Consider the following 24,988-nt stretch of genomic DNA (forward strand, 5'->3'; position numbering starts at 1 on the left):
GATGCGGGACTCGATCCCAGGACCCTGAGATCATGACCTGAGCCGAAGGCAGCGGCTTAACCCACTGAACCACCCAGGCACCCTGGCCTGAAATTCTTAAAGTGTGTCTACTGCCCCGGTGGACGGGGGAGGGTCAGGGGGTTTATGGGGAGGTAGGGCTAGTCTTCACTTTCCAGATTGTTGTCACATTGGTTCAGCCATCCAGGTAGGTATCCGCCCAGGTGCCCCTCGAGTGCTGCCCTGTCAGCAAAGCACTCAGGAGCCGGGAGGCTCGACGGCCCGTGGGCCTGTGTGTATGCGTGTGCGTGTGTGGACGTGTGTGTGCGTGTCCCAGTTTACCTTGATGCTGACCTTTGTTTATTTTTTTTATTTTTTTTTTAAAGATTTTATTTATTTATTTGACAGACAGAGATCACAAGCAGACAGAGAGGCAGGCAGAGAGAGAGAGGAGGAAGCAGGCTCCCCGCCGAGCAGAGAGCCCGATGCGGGGCTCGATCCCAGGACCCCGAGATCATGACCCGAGCCGAAGGCAGAGGCTCAACCCACTGAGCCACCCAGGCGCCCCACCTTTGTTTATTTTTAAAATTAATTAATTAATCGTTTTCCTAATCTTTACCTTTTTTTTTTTTTTTTTTACATTTTCATTTATTTAAGTAATCTTGACACACCCAGCTTGGGGCTCGAACTTAGAGCTGAGCCAGCTGGCTGCCTCTAATCCGCCCGAAGCTGAGCGCCTGCGGAAGCTGTGCTGCCAGGACAGGTCTGAGGGGCTCCGGTGCGCCGGGCTCCAGTCTATTCCACGTGCTGCTCTGCTGTGTAGGCAACACTGTCATGTTTCTCAGCAACCTGGGCTGACGGGGTCTCTCCCTTCTTTCTGTCCAGATGCTGCAGCTGTGACAGAGTCACAGGGCCTTGTCCATGCTGGGGAGGAGCCTTCCTTTTGGGGGTGACCGCCTTCACCTGGGCATGACTGCAGTACTCTGGGCCCATGGATCTGAAGGAGAAGCACACGGTAGGCCGTGGTCGGTGCCTGGATGGGTGTTGTCTGTGCATCTTAGTTGGACTCTCTCTACTTCTGTTGGCCTGGGAGGTCCTCTTTTGGGGGCTTTAAACCAAAAGTGAGAGAGGGGGTGTGGCTCTGAGGATGGGGGTACAGGACGGTGATCCCCCCCCCCAAGAGGGTGCTGTTGCTGGGCTGGGAAGCCCTCGGGGAACTGGGAGCACAGGGCGAAGGCGGGGGGCTGGTGAGCTCAGCGCTTGGGAGCAGTTGCTGATTTGGGTTGGCTCTGAGCCAGACTTCCACTTCTTGCCCAGGGGCGTGTAATTTCGTTTGTTTGGTCTTTGCTAGGGCTCTGCCCCAACCTGCTGAGCCATGTTGAGTACGGTTAGGCACCCTCTCTGTGGTTGGGGACGAGCTCCCCAGTCAGACTCCAAACACAGCTGCGTAACCAGCTGGAGGTGAGCAGCCAGGAGGCCCAGGCACCGGCCAGGTGGGCACCGTCTTCCTGGCCTGACGCAGGTGTGCCTCCCGGCCTCCAGGTGCGCTGCCCTCCCCTGGCAGTCGATTTGCTGGCAGAGTGTCCTCCTTCCGTGACGAAGACTGTCCCAGGGGAGGTCCTTCCAACACTTGCCTGGGCTTCTGGCACGGCTTCGTGCGGGTCCCTCTGTCTCTGATCTCCTTCCTCCACTAGCTATCAGAGAAAGGTATCTGAAATGCAGGGCTGACCTTTTGTCACCTCTGCTTAAAAGTCACCAGTGGCTCGCACCACCTACTGAAACGTGGAGTGTGGCCTGCAAAGCTCACCATCATCCCGCTGCTGCCCTTGGGCCCCACGACCCCACCTCCCCCGCCTTGGCCTTTAGGACACATGACGCATCCTTCTGAATGCTTTAGAATTTGGGCCCACTGTCCACATTTCGGCTCCTACTTTTTCCCGGAGAAACTCTTCCTGTTCTTTCCTCACCACGCGTCGCCTTCTCCTGACAAGCCCTCCTCCCTCTCCAGATGTCCCTCCTTCCAGCATTCACAGTATCTCCACCACTGTGCCTGCCCCTCTGTATTGAAATAATCTGCCTGTCCCACCTCGTCCCAGTGTCCCTGGCTCCTAGCATAGAGCCTGGCAGGCAGCACGGTTTCAGTAAATATTTATCAGTCTGAACTTACGGACAGCGATCTTCCCGCCAAAGAGATCTTGGAAGGTCTGGAGCGGGAGCTGTGGGTCCACACGCTGGGTCCCTGGGGTGCCTGGCTTCCTGCTGACTGGCTCAGCCGCAGGCTTCCTGTGCCTCTGGACCAGCTGTGGAACAGGCTTGGAGGCCTGAACCTGAAGGAGGCCTCCTGTTCACTGATCTGCAGGTGTCCTTCCTGTAAGTGATTGGCACAGAGGGAACCAGTGACCTTGACTTCTCCCCTAGCCTGGGTGCAAGGCTGCCACGTCTCATTGCCAGAGCTTCCCTACCAGGGGGCACCCCCCCACCCCCAGAAGCTTTCCTATTTACTGTGTGATGCAGTGGCCTGCCTGGGTGAGGCTGAATGTCTCAAAAACAGGACAGTACTGTCCTCCGGTTCCAGCCTTGTTGCTGAAACACCACTTCCTAGTGAGTTGGGGAAACAAAGTTCTGTGAACCAGCTTCTCTCTCAAGCCTGAGGAACAACACTTGGGTGCCCGGGATGGATAGCTCTCAGGGGTCAGTTTTGCTACAGGATTTTTCCTCTCCTCTTGGTTGTTTTGGAGAGATGAGTCCTGAGCTAGACATATCACCGGCTGTATTCACAGAATACGTCTTTGGGGTTGGGGGAGCTCTGGGCCCTGTGGAGGTCGCCCCCGCTTGGAAGGGCTTACAGTCCAGCTGAGGAACTAATAGTACAAGCAATTAAGAGATAGAACCGGGGTGCGCCTGTGTGGCTCAGTGGGTTAAAGCCTCTGCCTTTGGCTCAGGTCATGATCTCAGGGTCCTGGGATCGAGCCCCACGTTGGGATCTCTGCTCAGTGGGGAGCCTGCTTCCCTCCCCCACCGCCCCGCCACCGCCTGCCTCTCTGCCTACTTGTGATCTCTCTCTGTCAAATAAATTTAAAAAATCTTTTTTTTTTTTTTTTAAAGAGAGATAGATCCAGACAGGGTTTTTACTGGAAGTGGCTTGTGAGCTGTACACATGGGCTTCCCCAGATTACCCCCGCGGCCTCCAACAGTCAAGGCTTCTTGGAGGCGTGGGAATGAAGAGAGCTGGATGGCGGAAGTTGATTGAAAGGGGCCTCTTGGTCCCTGGCTGTAGCCCAGGATCAGCGTGGCTGTCGCTGGTTGCTTTTCTGCTCCCCCCCCTTGGTGACCTCCCAGTCCTCCTGTGTCGCTGTCAGGGCCTCCTCTCCTCAGTCCCCGGTCCCCTGTGGTGGATGTGCTATAGCAGTGAGCGTCCAGACTTCTGTTTCTTGGGTGCAGTGCCCTGCTTTGCACGTGCTGAGGTGGGCAATGTGGGAACGGGGCAGGATGGGAGTCCTGCAGAACCCCCAGGTTAGACCCCGTGAGCTCTTCTTTCCTGGGCCTATCACGCAGGAGGGAGAGTTTGCTCAGTTGTGATGCCCACAGAGCAGGGCCTTTGTAGAAAGCTAAGGGGAGGTATGTCCCGGAGCAGGGGCCACGGACTGCAGCCCACTGAGGTAGGCTGAACCCTCCTCCCTGGGGCCTGCACCTCAGGGATACTGCCTGCCCTTAACCTCTGGACTGCCCGGCCCCTCCTGTCCTGCTCCTGTTCAGATCAGGATTTGGCAGAGGTGGGCTGGGGGGCCAGGGAGCTGTGCTAGAGGAGGGGGAGAGGCTTGAACTCAGCGGAGGCTCTCTCCCCTTCCCTGCCGCTGGTGATGGTGGAGATGGTGGAGACGGTGTTGTCGGTGTTGCCTGGGAGACAGGGCCCTAGAGAATGGTGCTCGGGCTCCAACCTGCGCTCTCTCGTGACTGGACCTTTTGGGCTGCTTCCTGTCCCATAGGGTTTTGCAGCCCCTTCCTAAGGATGGCCTGGACTAGGCTGAGAAGTTTCCAGTCTACTCTCAGGGACACCTGTGTGTCAAATTTGGGCTTCCAGAGTGACACACAGGCTCTCTTGGCTGCTCCTGGAGCCCCAGGTCACTGGGCGGGAGTGGAGGCCCCAGGTCCAGGGGGTCTCCTGTCCCAGAAGCTCTTTGGCAGGTGTGTCTAAGTGTGACCATGCGTGTCTCAGCTGCTGGCTGAGCTCTGCTGTTGGGGGTGCCCCCCCGCACCTAGCAACCTGGTGGGAAGGTGTTAGGTCTTAGGTATTGGAATCCTCAGAAGCCCTTTCTGCCTGCGGGCTTGTCCTCCTTCTGCTGGAGTCTTCCACTGGTTTCTTCCGCTGGCTTCCGGCCCCCTGCTCTGCCTCCTAGAAGTCCCCGCTCCAGGCTTCTCAGTTGCCAGTCCTTCCCCCTCCACGCTGGATGTGCTGCTATTAATAACGGGCAAGTCCCCCCCCCTTCCCACAGCTACAAGTGTGGGAAGAGCTGCTGCTGGCCTGCTTCCATCCTGGGAGCCTCGGAGGGATGTCGGGGTGCTCTCTACCTTGCCTGGACTTGGGGCCGAGGAGGGGTGGTCTGGGGAGAGAGCCCAGGCAGTCCTGGGTACCACTGTTGCCCTCGGGCTCCCCCACCACCACTGGTGCAGGTGCCCCTCCACTCACCCCTCCGTGGCCTCTGATGAATGGGCCAAGCTCCTGGGCATCTGGCGGTGCAACTGCAAACTTTCTCCCCTCAACCCGGCTCCGCCCTCCCTCCTGCCTGCCTCTCTCTCCCTCCCACAGCGCTGTTGCTGCACTGCCTCCTCCTCCCTCCCTAAATCTGCAGCGTGACTGGAAATAGGCTGAATTAATCAGCAGCCTGAAGCTCCAGTCTGCACGGATCCTCTGCGGGCTCGGCTCTGGCTCCTGGCTCCCACGCTCCCCGGCCCCCTCCCCTTTTTTCCTCTCGCCTCTCTCTCTTCTCTCTGTTCCTGCCTCTTGTCCTCTCTCCTTAAGGGTGGTGTTGGAAGTTCTATAGTTGACTCCTTGTGGCTCAGACTCTACCCCATGCTCTTTAAGCAGACAGAGCTATGGATGCCCCACCAGGGCAAATGCACCAAAGTGAGTATGCTGACTTGGTTTTATATTTTTGTTGCAAACGCCTTGTTCTCTGCTTTGTGTGCAAGGTTTTGGGCTCAGCAATTGCCACATGTCTTGAGGATGGGTGCTGAACCGGAGGCAGCTCAGATTACAAGGTAGCTAGACGGAAGAAGGAGGCTGAGAATGGGAGCCAGGGTGCCTGGGTGTCTAGGGAGATGCCAGCCAGGTTCCCAAGTCACCCAGAGCAGGACTGGAGCCGTGTGTCCCAGTGGGGCATCCTGACAAGTTATGCTGGGACCTGGGTCTCTGTGCACAGGTGATGGGAAGCCCTGGGTCCGGATGTCAGCCCTCCTCAGGGCCAGTCGGGGGGCTATTTTTGGCTGGACCACATGGGTCCTTGAGATGGGAGCAGCCAGGGCCCGGCTGATTTCTTCTGCCGTTTGGGCGGCTGCAAGAGGAAGAAGATGGGGGGAGTGCCAAGGTCAGCATGAGCCCAGAAGAGGACGAGGCTTGAGGCTTTGATTTGCCTGGCGGAAGACAGATTTGTGTCTGGCCAAGCTCAGAAGAGATTTATCGTGGCTACTGCAAGAGACCCAGCTTCAGTGACTTAGGCATTATGTTGGAGTCCAGCTTTGGGTCCCTACCCCATCTGCACTGGCTCAGAAAGCTGTGATGGTGGGGACCTGGTTCAGGGGCCAACCAGTTCTTTTTATTTATTTATTTGTTTTAAATATATTATTTATCTGCTTGAGAGAAAGAGTGAGCAAGTGAGTGAACAAGAGCTGGGAGGCAGAGGGAGAGGCAGACTCCCCACTGAGCAGAGAGCACAGTACTTGATCCCAGGCTTGATGCCAGGACCCCGGGATCATGAACTGAGCTGAAGGGAGATGCTTAACCTACTGGGCCACCCCGGCACCCCGGGGGCCAGCCAGTTCTAATTAGCTCTCTGCTGTTGTCAAGGCTGAGGGTCACAGTCACAATTTGTAACCTATCTACCTGACCCTATGGGACCTGGATTCTGCTCCCAAAATAGGTGAAGTAGGAAGGAAACCGGCGGCCATGAGGACAGAGCCTGTGATGAGTCCTGAAGGGTCTGGGGCTGGGGGGTGGGGGCTCTTGGCTCTGGGCCACCTGGGAAACCTGACCAAGGGGGTGCAAGAGACTTGAGGGGCGTTGGCTCTGGAAAGGCTTGGGAGACTGCCCCAGACACTCAGCATCAGGCCCCATAGAACTGGTCCCGAGCAGTAGCGGAGTTCTAGCAATTCTCACTGGACAGATTGAGTTCTTTCCCCACCTTTTTGTTTATCTAAATCCCCATGCCCTCCCAGTGTCCCCTTAAAAAAAAAAAAAAGATTTAATTAATTTGAGAGAGAGAGAAAGAGAGAGAGCAGGGGACGGGGGTGGTGAGAAGCAGAGGGAGAGGGACAGCAGACTGCATGCTGAGCGCGGGACCCATCGTGGGGCTTGATCCCACCACCCTGAGGTCATCACCTCAGCTGAAATCAAGATTGAACGCTTAACTGACTGAGCCGCCCAGGTGCCCCTCTACCCCCACCCCCAGGGTCCCTCTTTGATGATGGAACAGGGAGGAGAAGCCCAGCTCACGATGGGCATCTGTGGCCGCATGTCCCGCGCCTGGGTTTCCTGGAGCCTCAAGTTACTTTGTTGGGTCCAACTGAGCCTGAGCATTTAAAACAGGGGGATGGGGGTCACTTTTACCTGCAAAGCAGTGGTGTAAGGGGAGAGGCAGGCTCAGTCTTCCCCTCTGGTGTGGAGTCCTGGCTTAGTCGTCACTCCTCACTCCAGGATCATGCTGGGAGGTGTCTGGCCTTGGGGTGGGGTGGGAGATTTTGAACATCTAAGAGGCAGGAACAATCTCTTACTGCCGCTGGGTACTGAGGGCTGAGGCAGTTTTTCTCTCGCTTCTTGGCCCCGTAGGCAAGAAAAGCAGACCTTCAGATGGCACGTGTGCGAGGCAGGTCCTTATCTCTCAAACCAACCCTGTGCATCCTGGCATGGTCTCCCCATTGGTGCCCAGCCTAATTTGTGTTTTGAGAAAGGCCGGCAGAGCCTGCTTGCCCAGGGCCCTTTTAAAATTTCCTTTGAAAAATGCTGAAGTTCCACCAGGTTCCTAGGCTTTGGCTCTCACATCACAGGGGGCGGGGAAGCACAATGAGAGAAGCAGTGATTTTTACTGGTAACAGGAAATCTGCTGGAGACAGGGTGACGTGTTGTTCTTCCGTGTCACTGAGGGGCCGAGGCCGTTGGAGGAGTGTGGCTGGGGCCCTGCAGAGTGGGCTGGCCCAGAAGACTGTGTCCTTGCCCCCGGGCCCTACCTGTACAGGCAGGCCCTTTCCTCGGGAGGCGTGTGATTACAGAGTGGCTACTTTTCTTCTGCTGTGCCATCTTTAATCGCCGGTCTGGAGCTGGTGTTCCTGGCCAGACATAACATGCGTGGGTAGATGCGCACAGTCAGCGGGCGGGCCTCTGCTGGCCCTGCCCCAGGAGCATCTGCCCCCCTTGGGCGCACGCCTCCCACACTTGGACAGCAGCAGTGTGCAGGTGCTAGGAACTGGTGTGCAGAGAGAAAAAGTGGATCCCCTTTTGAGGTGGCGGATGTCAGGACGGCCACGGGGCAAGAGGAGGGGAGCTGCTGATGTCCAAAGTCTATAGGCCTGGTTTGCTGGGGCAGGGGGTCACCCTGGTTCCCTGGCTGAGCCTTTGCCTGCCTTCTGAGCAGGGTCCTCATCCCAGACCCAGTGGTTTCCCACATGACCTGCAGCCCTTCTGGGATTTATCTGGCACCCCCCGCCCTTCTCCTGCCCAATCCCCGGCTCCTGTCTCTTTGGCCCGCGCAGTCTTTTCACCTCTACAGGCCAGCCTTTCCCTGCCTCCAGGACATTTTCTCACTGCAGCATTTCTGGAGGCCTGGCCCTGACAAGTCCTTCTCGGGAAGGAGAGAGAGCTTACGAAGTAGAGCCTGGGGGAGCAGGGGGCCTCAGGGACGGGCAGCATGGGAGGCCACGTGTGCCGTGGCTGTGCCCACCAGATCCTCTTCTTTCCTGGCTTGGGGGGAACGGGCATCACCGCCTGGACCAGCCCCTCAGACACAAGAAGGCCTCTGGTCCCCTTCTCCTTTCTTCCTCCCTGCCTCCCCTTCCATGTCAGGAGTCAGGGAGGCAGACGTGCAGACCCTAACTTACCTGATACTCATTTGTTCTGGATCACAGCTTCTCAGGAAGGCCCCAGGATCTCTGCCAGAGGGAGGTGGAGGCTCTGGGGTGTTTACCCATGCTGGGGTGTGGGCCCCCTGCCCAGAGGGCCCTATCTTCCTGAGCTGAAATAACCAGTTATCCCCTCTGGGAAGAACCAGCTCTTATCTTCATAATCCCCCAAAGCCAGCATGGAGAGCAGGGATTAGGGGAGGTTTAGGCAAGGGATCTGGGAAGTCCTGGGGCCAGGCTCAGTCTGGAGCCCATCCTCATCCCACAGGCTGAGAAAGCTGGTGGTGGGCCCGTGTGGGGGCTCTGCTCAGGTACGTCCTACCAGGACGGGTCTGTGGTCACGGGACGCCACCCCAGGGCAGCAGCCCCTTCCAGTCATGGGGATGTGTGTCCTGTATGGAGACAGGCGCAGAGGAGGAAGTCTGGAATGTCGGTGGGCAAAACCAGGGCAGACCCCAGGGACAGAGGAGAGGGAGGAGAGGTGGGCCATGGGCTGAACTGGCCATGGCGTCACCAGCGTCAGCCTGGTGGTCAGGACTCAGTAGGTAACCCCAGCCCCTTTCTTGGTGCCCCAAGTCTAGGGCTTTTCTCCTCTTGCTCAGGAACCTTTCCTGGTGGGCGCTCACATCGGAGCTCTTGGGAAAGACCCAGTTCTCCACCAGCACTCCTTTCCTGGGGGGTGTTTTTTATTTCCCAGGACCCCTGACCTGGGGAATCTCTGCATCAGATTCAGTGTGTGCATTGGCCTCCCCTTCAGAAGCTTTCATTCGGTAGTTTTGGGGTGGGACCTGGACATCCACGTTTTTAGAAGCTCCAGGTATTTTGGCTGCGAACCCCGGGCTGCCAAGCCCTGATTAGCCTGTCACTGGGGTCACTGGAGCTATGTGTGCACGCTCGTTCTTCCATTCGTCCAGCTGGTGGCCGTGGGCCCGCTGCTGCGTGCCAGGCAGTCTCAGCAGCTGCTTGGAGGGATGTGGAGATGGAGGAGTTCAGTACCTGTGTTCAAGGAACTGGCAATCTGGTGGGAAAGCGAGGCAAGTCCAGCTATAATGATAGTTCTCCACAATGCAGACTGGGAGCCAGTGCCCCGGGTGCACTCTCCCCGTAAGTACAGCCCTTACGGGGCTTGGGAAAATGTCCCAGAGCGGCTGACGTTGGAGCTGAGGCTTGAAGGGGAAGAGAGAGGTGTTTGGGGCCGGGAGCATGTTCCCGGGGAGGGAAACACGTAGAGGTACTTGCACCCGAGCTCGGAGAGCACGGCTTGCGTGGGGACTGGAGGAAACGCAGGAGAGGCTAGAGAAGCTGGTAGATCACAGGTCCTGCTCTGGAGTCTGGGCTCGACTTGAGTGATAAACGGGGTCAGTTGAGGCGGTGCACTGCTCCGGCTGGATGTTGCAGTTGACTTGGAAGAGGGTGACCCTGAGGAGTGGGAGGGGTTGGTGGTCATTGCAGGAGCGGGGCTGTCCAGCTGGGAGGGCCACGCTCCAGGGTTTTGGACGAATCCACTCCTAGGGGCCTGTGAAACAGCAGTGTGGCTGCGGAGTAAACAGGTCAGCATCGGGGCCGTGCCTGGAGTTAAACTTCAGGATCTGTAGCTTGGTGGTGTGGTGGGGAACTCCACGATGGTGGCTGAGGTTGTCCTGGAAACATACACGAATTTGTTAAGATGTCCTCGGGATGGGCTGTGGGGTGGATGGAGGGGAGTCAGTCGGAGAAGGAGAAGACGGGATGAAGCCTGGGAGTGGGGCTGCCTGTAAGCAGAGGCCAGTCCAGGCTCCCACAGGACAGCGTGGGTGGTCCCCAGTGCCGCCCACGACCACCCCATCCATGCTCTGCTCCGCTACCCTTGGTGACAGGAGAGGACAGCATCGCAGGTCCTTTCCTGAGGGTAGCTGTCCCTTGTCTGAGATCGAGTCCTTTCTGACGCCAGAGTGTCACGATATGGTCCCTTCTGTGAAATGGTGGAAACAGTATTTGGTGGTTTTTTTCTTAATGTTTTTACCTAGGAACAATGAAGAGCTAGTGTCTCCTTGTTAGTTCCTCCTTCCCACTTAAAAAAAAAAAAAAAAAAAAAAAAAAACAAAAAAAAAAAACACCATTTTTCGGCTCCTGAAATGCCCAGATGGCAGCAGAGGTCGGTGGGGAGGTGAGAGGGGCGAGAGCAGTGTGTGGGGCTGGGAGATGCCGATGGCCTTGGAAGGTGGGTTAGGAGTCACTGAGTAGAGTAAGTCTGTTTCTGTTTTTAACTTGGCCTTGAGGAATAGGGAGCTTTTAAGGTGGTGAAGATGTGAGCAAACACCCTGAGAGCCTGGGGAGGGAGGGGGGAGCCTGGTGGAGGAAGCGGAGGGAGGATGGGGGGGTGGGGGAGGGAAGACAAAGAAAGAGCCCTGCTTGTGGCCTACGATGGAGGCCTCCCTGGGCAGTGCCCTGGGGCCTTGCAGGGATGCTGACTGCTGCCTGCTTCCCTCCAGGGCGAGCCACCCTTGGCCCTGGGCCTATCTACCCGGAAGGCCCTCAGCATCCTGAAAGAGCAGCTGGAGGCAGTGCTGGAGGGACATGTGAAAGAACGGAAGAAATGTCTCACGTGGCAGGTGAAGCTTGGCTGGGACGGCAGAGGGGCATGGGGGGGGGCCCAAGCTTGGGCCCGGGAGCCCACGCTCACGCGGGCGGTATGACCCGACCCGAGCCGCGCTAAAAATCAGAAGGCAGCCGGGGCTGTCCTCACCCCACCTGCTACAGGAGCCCAAGTGGCTGGACCCCAGCTAAGACCAAAGCCAGAAGACCAAGGCAGCCCCAGGCCCGGGCAGGCAGGGGTGGGAGGAAGGCAGCCGGTCGAGCAGCTCCTTCCCGGGGCCCCTCACTCCCCGCCACCCCTCCTCAGGAGCTGTGGAGAAGCAGTTTCCTGCACCACGGGAACCGCTGCTCCTGCTTCCACTGGCCGGGAGCCTCGCTCATGCTGCTGGCCGTGCTGCTGCTGCTGGGCTGCCATGGGGGCCAGCCGGCTGGCAGGTAACCGTGCCCCCGCCTCGCCCCTGGGGAGCACTGGGCGGCCCCTCCTGCCTCCCACCTGCCCCCCCACCCAGGGGAGCGCCGTGCCCTGCCCACAGTCACGGTCTGGGTTGTTAGGAATCTTCGGTCCCCTGGCTGGCTGCTGTCAGCCCCGCTCCGAACGGAGACCCTCTTTGCAGAAGGGACTGGGGTTGGCTGGGTGGGGGAGCCCCTGTCCCTGCTAGTATCCCCCCTCTTCCCGCCAGCCATGGGGTGGAGCTGGTGAACGCCTCAGCGCTGTTCCTCTTGCTGCTTCTCAACCTTGTCCTCATCGGGCGGCAAGATCGGCTGAAGCGTCGGGAGGTAGAACGGAGGCTCCAAGGGATCATTGATCAAATCCAAGGTGAGGCGGAGGCTCAGGCGTGCTGGGTGGGAAACGATGCCCTGTGATGTGTGGGCCCCCACGCTCTTCTCCTGAGGCCCCTCCGGGAGCCCAGCACAAGGGTGTTGCCTGTGGCCAGCATTCTGGGGGCTCTTGGCCTCAGGAGAGTTGGGAGGCTGCCCTGCCCTCTTTTGAGCAGGATGGCGAGAGGCACGGACAGCTAGGCGTGTGGCCTGAACACGGCGCGCAGGGAGGCCGATGGCGGCCCAGTCGGCTCGCAGGCTTGCTAATGATGGGAGGCTTAGCGGCGAAGCCCCCCTCTTGGCAGGAGGACAGTTGAGGTTTTCTCTTCCAAGTCTGTCTTGTCTGGCGGTACTGGGCCAGGGCACGTAGGAAGATGGGCCAGGGAAGTCTAAGAGCTGCAGAAGGCAGGGTTGGGGGCCCAGAGCCGGGAGCCCAAAATGGAGCAGCCCTGTTCCTAAAGAAGGGAGTTACTCAGTCCGATTTCTGTTTGTTCTTTCATTCAGGTAGCGTTTGCTAAGCCCCAGCTATGGACTGGGAATATTAGGCTCTTCTGAGAGACGGTAATTCCCACTTTCCCAGGGCCTGTGGTCTTATAAGAGAAACACCTAGTGTCAGAGACCTTTCTCGAACCCAACCAGGCAGCAGACATTTAAATGCTAAGTGAGAAGAGGTTGCTTCATTCTGAAATGATCAGTTGGTTGCATCCACGTGCCGGGTATGGGAAGGACAACAGTGACCGAGGAACATGGGCCCTGCTCTCTGAGAGCTCGGTCTCTTGCTCAGGAACCATCAGTGCCTCCCTCTTGCTTATCAGAGCTGCCCAGAACCTCTGGGCCAGGCTCCAGCCTCCCTCTCTGGACTTTTCTCTTACTGTCATCTTCACCTGAAAACCCCTCCCCGGTGCCAGACCCACTGTGGACTAACCTGCTTCTGTGCCTCATCCCGGTGTCCTCCTCCCTGGTGTGCTCCTCCCTCATCGGCTCCAGCTGACAGATCTGCCCATCTTAAACTCCGCTCCCTTTCGCCTGAGGCCGCCTCTGATGGCATCAGCTCTCCTGTGCTCCTGCAGCTCGGGGATCTTTCCTAATGCCCTGAGCACGGGTTTGCCGTGATTCGTGTTATCTGCCCACAGACATCTCTCTTTTCAGTTTCGGCTCCTCAAGGGCAGGGACTGTGTCATCTTCACCTTTGACCTTTGCATCCCTCAAAGCCCTCAGCATTGCTTGTGAAACGCATTTGAATGGAGTTAAGGGTATAAAGAATAAGCTGGGGACGCCTGGGTGGCTCAGTTGGTTGGGCAGCTGCCTTCGGCTCAGGTCATGATCCCAGCGTCCTGGGATCGAGTCCCACATCGGGCTCCTTGCTCATCAAGGAGCCTGCTTCTCCCTCTGCCTCTGCCTGCCATTCTGACTGCCTGTGCTTGCTCTCTCTCCCTCTCTCTCTCTGACAAATAAATAAATAAAATCTTTAAAAAAAAAAAAAAAAAAAGAATAATCTGGTGTTCAGAGGGGTAGAAGTGCCTGGGCTGGAGTGGCGGGAGAGACTTCACAGGGGAGGTGCCCTTGAGAGAGGGCTAGTGTTGGCGTGGCTGGTGCGGGTTGCTGTAAGCCTTCTGGGAAAGGAAGGCGAGCAGGCAGAGCCCCACGGTGTGTGCTGGGTAGCTGATGTGCGGAGCCGTGGGTGAGGTGGTTTCTTTCCTCCCCTTCTCCTCAGATGCACTGAGGGATGGCAAGGAGATCAAGTGGCCAGATGCCATGTACCCGGACCTCCACATGCCCTTTGCACCGTCCTGGTCCCTGCACTGGGCCTACAGAGACGGACATCTCGTCAACCTGCCAGTTAGCCTGTTGGTAGAAGGAGACATCATAGCTCTGAGGCCTGGCCAGGAATCGTTCGCCTCTCTGAGGGGGATCAAGGTAGCTCGAGGCTTTTCTCCTTCCCTGGAAATGCTGTGGGAGCATCTACAGGCAATGGTGGGAGGGTCCCAGGGCTCGATCCTGAACTTTCCTGGCCAGCTCACAGCCTTCTTGGCAAGGGCTCTGGAAGAATGGAGAAGAGCTGGAATCTTTCCCCTTGTCCTGTTCTTTCTTTTCTCTGACCCTTAAGCTGCTAGGAATCCAGTTCCACAACCACCACCCTCCCCCACCCCATGGCTGACTCTTTGTCAACCGATGGTCCCTAACCCAGTGAGGTGTCTGCACTTAGCTGAATTGTCCAGGAAGAGTAGCTTCTGATTGAACCAATGCCCTTGACCCCTCCCCTGACTCTGGCAGGATGATGAGCACATCGTCTTGGAGCCCGGAGACCTGTTTCCCCCTTTCTCTCCACCCCCCTCCCCCCGGGGAGAAGTGAAGAAGGGGCCGCAGAACCCCCAACAGCACCGGCTCTTCCGCGTCCTTGAGACCCCTGTAATCGACAACATCAGGTCGGCTTGCCGTCCCGCCTTCCTTCTGGCACCCGAGTTCTCTCCCCTGGTGCCTCCTGGAGCAGGGGGCGGGCTGACAAGGAGAGAGCCTGGTTTATCCAGAGCTCCCCTTCGGGTAGCCTCCTCTGTAGATTTTTTAACTTGAGCGTCTCATGAGAATTCCTAGCCTGGGCCATTGTTCCTCTCCCCTCTGGAGCTCTGAGGGGACCACTCTAGAGGCTGCCCCAGACCCCTCTCCCAGGGAACAGGAGAGATGGTCTGACTCAGTGATACCCAGGCAGGTGGGTGTTTCCGGCCTCTCCCCACTCCGAAGTCTCGCCCAGCTACAGGGTCACCCCTCTCTGCAGATGGTGCCTGGACATGGCCCTGTCCCGCCCAGTCACCGCCCTGGACAACGAGAGGTTCACGGTGCAGTCGGTGATGCTGCAGTACGCGGTGCCCGTGGTCCTGGTGCGTGAGGCGGGCCTCGTGGGGCAGGGGAGAGGGCCAGGAAATGGGGGAGCCTCGGGGCCAGATTCAGGTGAGCGCGTGAGAAGACGGGGAGGGGGGTGACCAGAGTGAGATGGCCGGTGCTGGGGCTGGGTTGGGGTATGAGTAGGCAGAGGAAGGGGAGCCTTAGAGCCAGGGTCCCTGTCTGGGTGGGGGGCTAAGGCTGCGCTTCTGTTCCCCGAAGGCCGGCTTCCTCATCACCAATGCCCTGCGCTTCATGCTGAGTGCCCCTGGCATTGCCTCCTGGCAGTACGCCCTCCTGCAGCTGCAGGTAAGCCCTGCCCTTGCCCCTCCATGGTGCCCTGCTCTTTCTGGGAGGCCGGGTCCCCTCGCGGGGCCCTGGCTGTCCCTCCCTCTGCAGCCCAGGGGTCACAGCTGGAGGATGCCTGCTCCCCTTCTTTTCCTGCACTGGACAGCTGTCCCTTTCTACTCAGGGAATGGCTTCAGGGCTGGGGAAGGCCTCCCGTCCCTCCCTCTCCGCAGGCCAGCGGCTCTTTGAGAGGCCTCAGTGTGGTTCGTGCTTCCCCAGGTCAATGGCGTCCTGCCCATCCTGCCCCTGCTCTTTCCAGTCCTCTGGGTCCTGGCAACCGCCTGTGGAGAAGCTCGGGTCCTGGCCCAGATGAGCAAGGCCTCGCCCAGCTCCCTGGTAGGTTGTTCCAAGGCATCATGGGGACAGCACAAAAAGAAAAAAATCGGGAGCCAAAAGAGGGTGTCAGCTGGGGCCCAGCGACTGGGTGCCGAGGTCCAGCCCCACTGTGGGCCCCTCTCCCCGGCACGGGCAGGCCCTGAGCTGTTCTCTGTGTGGAGGAGCCTCCAGGCTGGGCCGTGTGAGGCGGAGGGTCGTCCATGCTGGTGCTCAGCAGACATGGGATTCTGGAATGGCCCGGGTGTCCTTTATCAAAGGCATCGGGAGCCTTGCTGTTGGGGGGGCCCCCACCCTTGCAGCTTGGAGGCCTGTGTGAGAATGCCTCCCTGAGCCAGTGCCCTTTTCTCGGTGCAGCTGGCCAAGTTCTCGGAGGATACTCTCAGCAGCTATACCGAAGCCGTCTCCTCTCAGGTACACTCACTCGGGACACCTTCTGCCCTAGGCCCTTGGAGCCGCCAGCCTGAGCTCCCTCCAGCTGGCCCCTTCCGGAACCCTGAGGCTCCCCTATTTTATGGCCTTGGAGCCTTCTGTCTCATGTGGGCAGTGTGCTCTGCTCAGGCCAATGCCTCTCCACCCCGACCTCCTGGTGTCCCCGGACTGTTTCCTCTGCCGGCCCCTGAGGCTCTCTCCAGGGAAATAACATGGACTTCATCTCTCCCACCAGGAAATGCTGCGCTGCATTTGGGGGCATTTCCTGCGGGTGATCCAAGGGACATCGCCGACGCTGAGCCATAGCTCCAGCCTGCTGCACAGCCTGGGCTCGGTCACGGTGAGGGCGGGCCCTGCGGGAGGACCCCACCCCCACTGGCCGGCTGCCTGGCTGTGTCCCAGGTGCCTGCCGGCCACTTGAACAGACCCTGGCAGGTTGGGGAATGCCAGGCCCCTTCCCCAACCCCCATCTCCCCCTGCAGGTCCTGTGCTGTGTGGACAAACAGGGGATCCTGTCGTGGCCAAACCCCAGCCCGGAGACTGTGCTGTTCTTCAGTGGGAAGGTGGAGCCCCCACACAGCAGCCATGAGGACCTCACCGATGACCTGTCCACCCGCTCCTTCTGCCATCCTGAGGTAGAGGAAGAGGTAGGGCCGGCTCCCAGGGACCCCGCTCCGGGCCTGGCCAGTGGCCTCAGGGAGGGCGAGGCTGGGAGGGCGAAGGAAGGCTCCAGCACCGTTAGGATCTGCTTCTTGGCCGTTCTAGCAGAGCCTCCGCCTCAGAACTGCCCTGCCTCCCTGGCCTGTGACAGCCAGCGGGACCCCAGTCCGAGGCCTGTGCTCCTTGTTCTCCTCAGCCCCACGAACGAGATGCCCTCCTGGCCGGGTCTCTGAACGCTTCCCTGCACCTTTCCAATGAGCAGGAGCGTGGTGACTGGCCGGGTGATGGTCCCAAGCCCCCCGAATTCTACTCTCACCACAAAGCCCATGGCCGCAGCAAACACCCGTCCGGCTCCAATGTGAGCTTCAGCCGGGACACGGAGGGCGGGGAAGAGACTGGCAAGGTGAGAGCAGCGTGGGGGGCAACCGCGGGGGGTCCTGGCCTCCCCCACTGCAGGGGCCAAGCGGGGTAGCCTGTCCCGGGTGGATGAAGCCGAAGGTGCAGATGCAGTGGCCTCTGTTCCCAGGCCTTGGGGCTCGGCCAGGCAGGATGGCCTCCTGAGGCCTCATCCAGGGCCCGGGGCCCTCGCAGGAGGGAGACCCGTCTGGGTCTTACAGATGGTGACTGGTTGGGGCAAGGCCCTTCTGGTCACAACCTTCTGAAGACAGAAGGCTGGCGGCTCCCTCCCTGCTTCCTCCCTGCCCTGGGTGTCCTCCCATCGCTGGGCAGAGCTACTGGAAGCAGCCGAACCCCAGCAGGGACGTGGGGAGAGGGTTTCCAGGAGGGATGGGACAAGCACGCATGCGAGCCGGCTCTCTGGGAAGGGGGTGCCTTCTCCCCAGCTGACGCTCCCCTCTCCCCTCCCCAGTTCCCTGTGACCCAGCCCGGGCTGGAGGGCGAGCCGTACGAAGCGGAGGACTTCGTGTGTGACTACCACCTGGAGATGCTGAGCCTGTCCCAGGACCAGCAGAACCCCTCCTGCATCCAGTTCGATGACTCCAACTGGCAACTGCACCTCACGTCCCTGAAGCCCCTGGGCCTCAACGTGCTGCTGAACCTCTGCAACGCCGGCGTCACCGAGCGGCTGTGCCGCTTCTCCGACCACCTGTGCAACATCGCCCTGCAGGAGAGCCACAGCGCCGTCCTGCCCGTGCACGTGCCCTGGGGCCTCTGCGAGCTCGCCCGCCTCATAGGTGCGCTGGCCCCGGGCTCTGAGCAGACCGCTGCCCCAGGCCTTTGCGGGGAGCCCCGTCAGCCCTGTCGGCTTCCCTCCAGCCCCTGGAAGCGGGCCCCGTTCGACAGTGCTTCCTAGTCTGGGAGAATAACCAAGGGGGAAAGGGGGAAAGAACCAGCCTAGCCCGATGGGGGTTCTCTCCCTGCAAGGGAGGGAGGTACAGGGGCCACGGGCTTCCTCCCGACACCCCAGGTTGCCATCCCTCCCCCTGCAGGCTTCACCCCTGGGGCCAAGGAGCTCTTCAAGCAGGAGAACCACCTTGCACTCTACCGCCTCCCCAGTGCCGAGATGGTGAAGGAGACCTCGCTGGGGAGGCCGTCCTGCGTCACCAAGCGGCGCCCCCCGCTCAGCCATATGATCAGTCTCTTCATCAAGGACACCACCACCAGTGAGCCTTCCAGGCTTGGCCAGCATCAGGCCAGACCTTTTCCCGGAGCTTGGCGGGGCAGGACTTCTTTTAGGTGTCCCTTTTTTAAGGGGGCCTGGGCAGAGGAGCACTAGACTGCTTCCAGAGCCTTCCACAGATGTGGCAGGGGTTGGATTTGGGGACTGGTGCTGGGGTGGCAGTGGCCACAGGGGTTGAGGACTGTCTGAAGGCCCACAAGCCCAAACAGGCTTGGGGCATTCTACTCCCCAGGGGCTCCCTAGTGCCCTTCTCAAGGACGGCAGGGTGTTAATTGAGGCGGGAGTGTGAGGCAGCAGTAACTTGGGGTGCTCGTGGTTCAGCCTCGTCCTCCCCGACTCAGGCACAGAGCAGATGCTGTCCCACGGCACGGCTGATGTGGTCTTAGAGGCCTGCACAGACTTCTGGGATGGGGCGGACATCTACCCTCTCTCAGGTTCTGACAGGTAGGTGAGGAAGTGCGCCTCGTGCTGATGGCAGGTAGCCCCGGCCATCCGCCCGCCTGGCTCACAAGCAGTGGGCACCTCAGGGCCACTCACCTCACTTTTGCCCTGCTTCCCTGGCAGAAAGAAAGTGCTGGATTTTTACCAGCGAGCCTGCTTGTCTGGTTACTGCTCTGCCTTCGCCTACAAGCCCATGAGCTGCGCTCTGTCCTCTCAGCTCAACGGCAAGTGCATCGAGCTGGTGCAGGCGCCTGGCCAGAGCAGCATCTTCACCGTGTGTGAGCTGCCCAGCACCATCCCCATCAAGCTGAGCACGCGCCGCAACAGCTGGAGCTCAGACGGTACCGGGCGCGTCCGTCCTGGGGGAGGGGGATGGCGTGGCGGGGGGGCTTCCAGAGGGCCATGGAATCCATCAGAGTGGAGGGAACTGTGGGCTCGCTGGACCTCGAGCATCAAGGTGGCACGGGCAAGTCCCTTAGCCGTCTCACGGGCACCCAGGTGCTCATTCTGTCCCCTCCCAGGTTTCTGGTGACACTCGGTGTGATAGCAAAGGGCTTTCTTTGGAAGTCATAAAGCAGCAGTATTTATAGACCATTAGTCTTTTTATTTTTAAGATTTTATTTATTCATTTGACAGAGATCACAAGCAGGCAGAGAGGCAGGTGGTGGTGGGGGGAAGCAGGCTCCCCACCGAGCAGAGAGCCCGATGTGGAGCTCGATTCCAGAACTCTGAGATCATGACCTGAGCCGAAGGCAGTGGCCTAACCCACTGAGCCACCCAGGCGCCCCTAGACCATTAGTCTTATTTGATCAGACGAAAAGGCCAGGTCGCAGTGCTGCTGGAACAGAGGGACTCAGAGCCACCCTACCCCTCCCCATGCTACCAAACAGACAGACTCACAGAGTCTTATGACCCAAAGACCATGAACTGAGGCCATGACTGAGAGTGAGGGCAGCTCCCCCGGCCCTGGAGCAGGGCCGGGCTCTGTCGTTACTCCTTAGGATCATCACGTGACTGATGAGTACCTTTCATTGTCTTTTCTCCCGTGTCTGTTGGCTCCTCTGTGTCTTGGCTGTGTGTGTGTGTGTGTGTGGTCCCCTGGGGCCCACATGTTCATTGATTTGGGTGCGGCATCTGTGTGTGTGGCCTGGGCTGCCTCCTGGAATCTGCTGGTTCCTGGGTGTCCCGGCTGGGCTTTGTGCCTTGTGCCTACCTGAAGAAGGGATCGGGGAGGTGCTGGAGAAGGAAGACTGCATGCAGGCCCTGAGCGGCCAGATCTTCATGGGCATGGTGTCCTCCCAGTACCAGGCCCGGCTGGACATCGTGCGCCTCATCGACGGGCTGGTCAACGCATGCATCCGCTTCGTCTACTTCTCTCTGGAGGATGAGCTCAAAAGCAAGGTGGGGGAGAGCCACCCCCCTCTGCCTCCGCTGACCCTTTCTCCCGTGGGCTCATGGGCCCATCTGTTCACCGGCATCTTTCTTGTGCAGGTATTTGCAGAAAAGATGGGCCTGGAGACAGGCTGGAACTGCCACATCTCCCTGACGCCCAACGGTGACATGCCCGGCTCTGAGATCCCCCCCTCCAGCCCCAGCCATGCTGGCTCCCTGCATGATGACCTGAACCAGGGTGAGGGCACGGGTTTGGGGCAGGGACGAGGTGGGCGTGGGCGGTTCTAGAAGGAGCCTCCGTAGATCCTCCGTTGGAAAATGGCCCTCGTCTCCCTGTGGTAACAACAGCTGACAGTGGAGGAGAGGAGACCGGAAGCAGGAAGTTCTCTGCCATCTTCAGGGCAAGAAAAGGCCCCAGAAGGCTGACTCCAAGGTGAAGGACAGGTTTTCATCCCACAGTGTCCCGAGATGATGCGGAAGGGCTCCTTCTGATGGAGGAGGAGGGTCACTCAGACCTCATTAGCTTCCAGCCCACGGACAGCGACCTCCCCAGCTTCTTGGAGGACTGCAACCGGGTAGGATGGCAGGGCCCGTGCCCTTGGCCCTCCGAGGTAGCTGACTGGCCGAGGTAGCTGACTGGCCGGCCCAGAGAAGGGAGGGAGGGAGGGAGGGAGGGAGCCTTCTCCCGACCCTGCGGCTACTGACGTCTCTGATCTGTCCAGGCCAAGCTGCCACGCGGCATCCACCAGGTGCGCCCCCACTTGCAGAACATCGACAACGTGCCCCTGCTCGTACCGCTGTTCACCGACTGTACCCCCGAGAGTGAGTCCTGTAGCCACGGCCGCTAAGGAGGCCCAAGCTCCCAGTGGGCTCTGCAGGAGAGTCCCATGCCGGGGGGGCTGAGCGACCAGAGCTGGGAGGAGCCGGGGAAACGCAGTGGGCTGGAGCTGCGGGTGTGCCCTTTCTAGCGAGTCCGAAGGGACAGCAGTTACATGATATTCACGTGCTTGAGGGGAGGACCGTCCCCAAAGCGGGGCCTGCTCCTCCTACCCCATCTCCTGCTCTCCTACCCTGTGGGTCTCTGCCCAGAGCCTCACACAGGGCTCCAGGCGCCTGACTCTTGTGCTCCCCGACTCTGCCCCCCTCAGCCATGTGTGAGATGATCAAGATCATGCAGGAGTATGGGGAGGTGACCTGCTGCCTGGGCAGCTCTGCCAATCTAAGGAACAGTTGCCTTTTCCTCCAGAGCGACATCAGGTCAGGGGGACGCCCGAGTGTGGGGGCTCGCGTGGGGCTGGGGCACATTCCGTGGCTGATCTTGCTAGGGTTGGGACCAGCAGACTGGGCACGGTGGGGAGAGAGGGAGTGGGTGCTCGCCTCCTCCCATGGGATATGGGATGTTTGCAGAGTGTAGCTGATGGCTTTCCCCCTCCACTGAGCAGCATTGCCCTGGATCCCCTGTACCCATCCCGCTGCTCCTGGGAGACCTTTGGTTATGCCACCAGCACCAGCATGGCCCAGGCCTCGGATGGCCTTTCTCCCCTCCAGCTCTCGGGGCAGCTCAACAGCCTGCCCTGCTCCCTGACCTTTCGCCAGGAGGAGACCATCAGCATCATCCGGCTCATTGAGCAGGTGGGGGCTCGGGCTGGCACAGCGGGCAGGGAAGAGAGGGTTGTGCGGAGTGGGCAGGAGTGACACAGGATCCGTCTAGGCTCCCAGGGGCTGATCTTCCTCCCAGAGAGGCTCACTGGCCTCCACCCTTTCCTAGCAGGAGCCTCTGGGGCATCTGGCTCTTGGTTAAGATTTGTCAGCTGTAGGCCCGGCAACACTCTGTCCCTCCCGGTCCCTAGGCGCGGCATGCCACCTACGGCATTCGCAAGTGCTTCCTCTTCCTGCTGCAGTGCCAGCTGACACTCGTGGTCATCCAGGTGAGTGGAGGCCTGCCCTGGCACCGGCCCTCCCCACCCACTCCTCCACTCAAGGTCCAGCTGAGAGTTGGGGGCGGTCGGCTGGGAGGATGTGGCACGGCCTAGGGGGGCCCTGGCCTCTGTGGAACCCCTGGGCCTTTGGAGCTGACCCATCAGCAGGATAGCAGCCCCTGGGGCCCCAGCTCCTCTGGGCATCTGTCTGGGCACAGGGCAAGGCAGCCACGGGGCTCCTGGCATCCTGCTATTGGCCAGAGCCTAATCCTGCTTCCTGGCTCTCCTGGTCTAGTTCCTGTCTTGCCTGGTTCAGCTGCCGCCGCTGCTGAGCACCACAGACATCCTGTGGCTGTCCTGCTTTTGCTACCCTCTGCTCAGGTGAGAGTTATGTCATCCATCCTGGTCCAGGAGGGCGGGGCTGGGACAGCACGAGCAGCTCCAAGGAGCCCAGGTCCCACTGCTCAGTGCTTATGACCCCCTGGCACAGGAGACACTGGCCGGGGGGAGCAGGCCAGGGGGACCGTCCCTTGTCTTGTCCCATCTCCCCCTAGGCCTGCATTCACTCCCAAAACTCCCGAAAGGCTTCCCACATGGGAATTGACGGACAAAAGGTCACAGTCCCCACCCTTCACCAAGTCCCTCCTTTTCAGCATCTCTCTGCTGGGGAAGCCCCCCCACAGCTCCATCATGTCTATGGCCACAGGGAAGAACCTTCAGTCCATTCCCAAGAAGGTAGGCAACGTGGAGCCCTCTGGTCCTGGGCCTTTGCCGAGGAACGTGGGTGCCAAGGGGGCCGAGCCTTGGGGGAGAGAGAGGGGCTTTGGTCAGAACTTCCCTCAACCGAAGGGGAGTTGGCTGTACAGAGCTGGGAAGGATCCTCTCCCCACCGGGCCTACCCAGTTCCCAAAGAGCCTGTGGAGCCCCGGGCCCGGGGGCCGCCCCAGGAGTGACGGGCCTCCCTTCGCTCTGCAGACCCAGCACTACTTCCTGCTCTGCTTCTTGCTGAAGTTTAGCCTCACCGTCAGCTCATGCCTCGTCTGCTTTGGCTTCACGCTGCAGAGCTTCTGCGACAGCTCCCGGGCCCGCAACCTCACCAACTGCTCGTCCATCATGCTGCCCAGGTGCGGCCTGCCCCGCCCCTCCCCACCCGCCACCGCCCGCTTTCCCGGGGCCCAGCATGGGGCTGAGTCCACCCCTTGCTTTGGCAGTCGTGCAGACACAGCTCCCGCCTGGTTTGACGACTTTGCCAACGGGCTGCTGACGGCTCAGAAGCTCACCGCCGCCCTGATCGTCCTGCACACGGGTGAGGGGCTCCCCGGGAGGAGGGGCTGGTGGGAGCTAGAGGGTCGCCCTGGGGGCAAAGCCTCGGGTTGGGGGTGGGGTGTCTGATGCGCCCCCCCGCCACTGACCGTTTTCTCCAGTCTTCATTTCCATCACCCACGTGCATCGCACCAAGCCCCTGTGGCGAAAGAGCCCCTTGACCAACCTCTGGTGGGCCGTGACCGTGCCCGTGGTGTGAGTATCTGCGGATGGACGTGGGGGAGGGGCCTTTGGCAGGACTGGGGTCAGAAATCCTGCTTCAGGGGGCTGAGCCGGAGGTCGGACGGTGCCCTCCTTGAGCTACTTGTACTGAGAACGGCAGGGAAGGAAGCCAGAAGGCTCACATGGGGCTGCCGCCTCTCTCTGCAGCCTGCTGGGGCAGGTGGTCCAGACGGCAGTGGACCTGCAGCTGTGGACGGACAGGGACAGCCCTGTCCACTTTGGCCTGGACGACGTGCCTCTGCTGACATGGCTCCTGGGCTGCCTGTCCCTGGTCCTTGTGGTGGTGACCAATGAGGTCGTGAAGCTGCACGAGATTCGGTGAGCCACCAACGGGGCACTCCCTCTGGGCTCAGGTTCATTCCTTGGGCCTGTGACCTCCTGGGCACGGCTCCCCCGCTTGCCTCCGCTGCCTGGACTTCCCTCCTCCTCTGGGGTCCTGCCCTGTCCCCGGTCTGGGCTCCTTCTCTAACCTGGGCTCTTACTTCCTGCCCCACCAGGGTCCGGGTTCGCTACCAGAAGCGGCAGAAACTGCAGTTTGAGACTAAGCTGGGCATGAACTCCCCCTTCTGAGCCATCAGCCACCATGGTCCTCATCGCCCTGGTCCTGGGGCTAAAGCCAGACTGGTTTCTGAGTCTGGGGAATTGGTATCATGAATGTTTCAGGGTTTCCTCTCACACCCCATGGCATGGGAGGCCCAGCTCTGCATCCGACCCAGCTGTCATCCTGACCCCCAGGACTTACTGTGGAGGAGCTGGTGAGCCGTGGCCTTGGCATCAGGATGGTCTGGTCTTGAATGTACAACCTAGTGCACTTAGCAGAGGGGCCCTTAGCCTCCGCCACCCAAGGGCTGTCCCCTTTAAGGTCTCTTAGCCCAGAGCCCTCTGCTCTTGGGTCTCCAGGCAGAGCCATGAACCTGGTGGGGCCAGGACCTAAGTGGCAACAGCCGTGGGAGGTCCAGACAGGCCACTGTGGAAGGCAGCAGCCTCCCTGCACCCCGCCTGTCTTCCTGGGGTAGGGGCCTGGAGGTGGTCGAGTACTTCCCCTCTCTCCTTTTGTGAGGGAGCCTCACGCTCAGACCTGAAGATGCAGACCCCCTACAGTACCCTGGCACCTCTCCCTGTGCCCGCCTTCAAGCTGGCCTGGCACGTCAGTCTTGGGGACATGGCCCAGGTTTCCTTTTGGCCCTCTGCCCTAGTTCTCCTTGTGAGAATGTTTTTACTGGTGTATATTTTTTACTGGAAATGAGCCTTTTAGGAATGAATGTAGACTGGTTTGTATTAAAACTTGTAAACTGCTTAAGAAAAATCTGTGGCTGGTCCATGAGGCAGCCACTCAGGGGCCCACCCAAGGCTTTGGCCGGTGAGGTAGCCTCAAAGGGAGGGGAGGGCCCAAGCCTTGCTCCTTCCCCGCTGGTAGGAGCCCTCAGGCCTGGCCTAGGCAAGAACCCAGGGCTCAGAGGTCTGTGGCACAGATCCAAACACACAGTGGGATCACGTGGAATGACACTTTCATTGGGGTTAGTTGGGATAAGAGGTTAATAGTTACAGAGCAGGGCCTGGGCCACTCAGATCAGGCTTCCAGCCCCGAGGCGAACCGTGCGCACTCTCGCCGTGGTCCACAGCCCCCGTCCCCCATGTCCTCTCAGGTGGTTATAGATAGAATAAATTCCATTTAAAATATATG

General features: G+C 59.7%; 1 protein-coding gene across 9 annotated transcripts in view; it reads left to right on the plus strand.

The window, feature by feature from the left end:
- LOC111160298 (transmembrane protein 94) overlaps positions 1–24,986 on the plus strand; it is a 33,804-nt gene extending 8,818 nt beyond the window's left edge. The window contains exons 2-32 of one of the 9 annotated variants that reach the window (XM_022523257.1): positions 883–1,012; positions 10,797–10,916; positions 11,207–11,334; positions 11,580–11,716; positions 13,433–13,635; positions 13,993–14,144; positions 14,492–14,594; positions 14,818–14,904; positions 15,163–15,279; positions 15,634–15,690; positions 15,944–16,048; positions 16,191–16,355; positions 16,565–16,771; positions 17,237–17,561; positions 17,817–17,990; positions 18,349–18,451; positions 18,572–18,789; positions 19,668–19,849; positions 19,940–20,078; positions 20,300–20,415; positions 20,563–20,662; positions 20,989–21,097; positions 21,283–21,472; positions 21,691–21,768; positions 22,055–22,140; positions 22,413–22,494; positions 22,735–22,883; positions 22,971–23,065; positions 23,184–23,277; positions 23,452–23,622; positions 23,802–24,986. In XM_022523257.1, the coding sequence (XP_022378965.1) occupies positions 989–1,012; positions 10,797–10,916; positions 11,207–11,334; positions 11,580–11,716; positions 13,433–13,635; positions 13,993–14,144; positions 14,492–14,594; positions 14,818–14,904; positions 15,163–15,279; positions 15,634–15,690; positions 15,944–16,048; positions 16,191–16,355; positions 16,565–16,771; positions 17,237–17,561; positions 17,817–17,990; positions 18,349–18,451; positions 18,572–18,789; positions 19,668–19,849; positions 19,940–20,078; positions 20,300–20,415; positions 20,563–20,662; positions 20,989–21,097; positions 21,283–21,472; positions 21,691–21,768; positions 22,055–22,140; positions 22,413–22,494; positions 22,735–22,883; positions 22,971–23,065; positions 23,184–23,277; positions 23,452–23,622; positions 23,802–23,874 (4,089 nt within the window). In that variant the 5' untranslated portion in view covers positions 883–988 and the 3' untranslated portion in view covers positions 23,875–24,986. Of the gene's footprint in view, positions 1–623; positions 1,013–5,068; positions 5,123–10,796; positions 10,917–11,206; positions 11,335–11,579; positions 11,717–13,432; positions 13,636–13,992; positions 14,145–14,491; positions 14,595–14,817; positions 14,905–15,162; positions 15,280–15,633; positions 15,691–15,943; positions 16,049–16,190; positions 16,356–16,564; positions 16,772–17,236; positions 17,562–17,816; positions 17,991–18,348; positions 18,452–18,571; positions 18,790–19,667; positions 19,850–19,939; positions 20,079–20,299; positions 20,416–20,562; positions 20,663–20,988; positions 21,098–21,282; positions 21,473–21,690; positions 21,769–22,054; positions 22,141–22,412; positions 22,495–22,734; positions 22,884–22,970; positions 23,066–23,183; positions 23,278–23,451; positions 23,623–23,801 lie in introns of those variants that run through there. The other 8 variants (XM_022523256.1, XM_022523259.1, XM_022523262.1 and 5 more) reach the window with 8 other exon arrangements.
- Positions 24,987–24,988: the final 2 nt, after the last annotated feature.

Source organism: Enhydra lutris, unplaced genomic scaffold (genome assembly GCF_002288905.1).
Source record: "Enhydra lutris kenyoni isolate GAN:26980312 unplaced genomic scaffold, ASM228890v2 scaffoldscaffold75, whole genome shotgun sequence".
In the NCBI taxonomy this organism is placed as follows: Eukaryota; Metazoa; Chordata; class Mammalia; order Carnivora; family Mustelidae; genus Enhydra; species Enhydra lutris.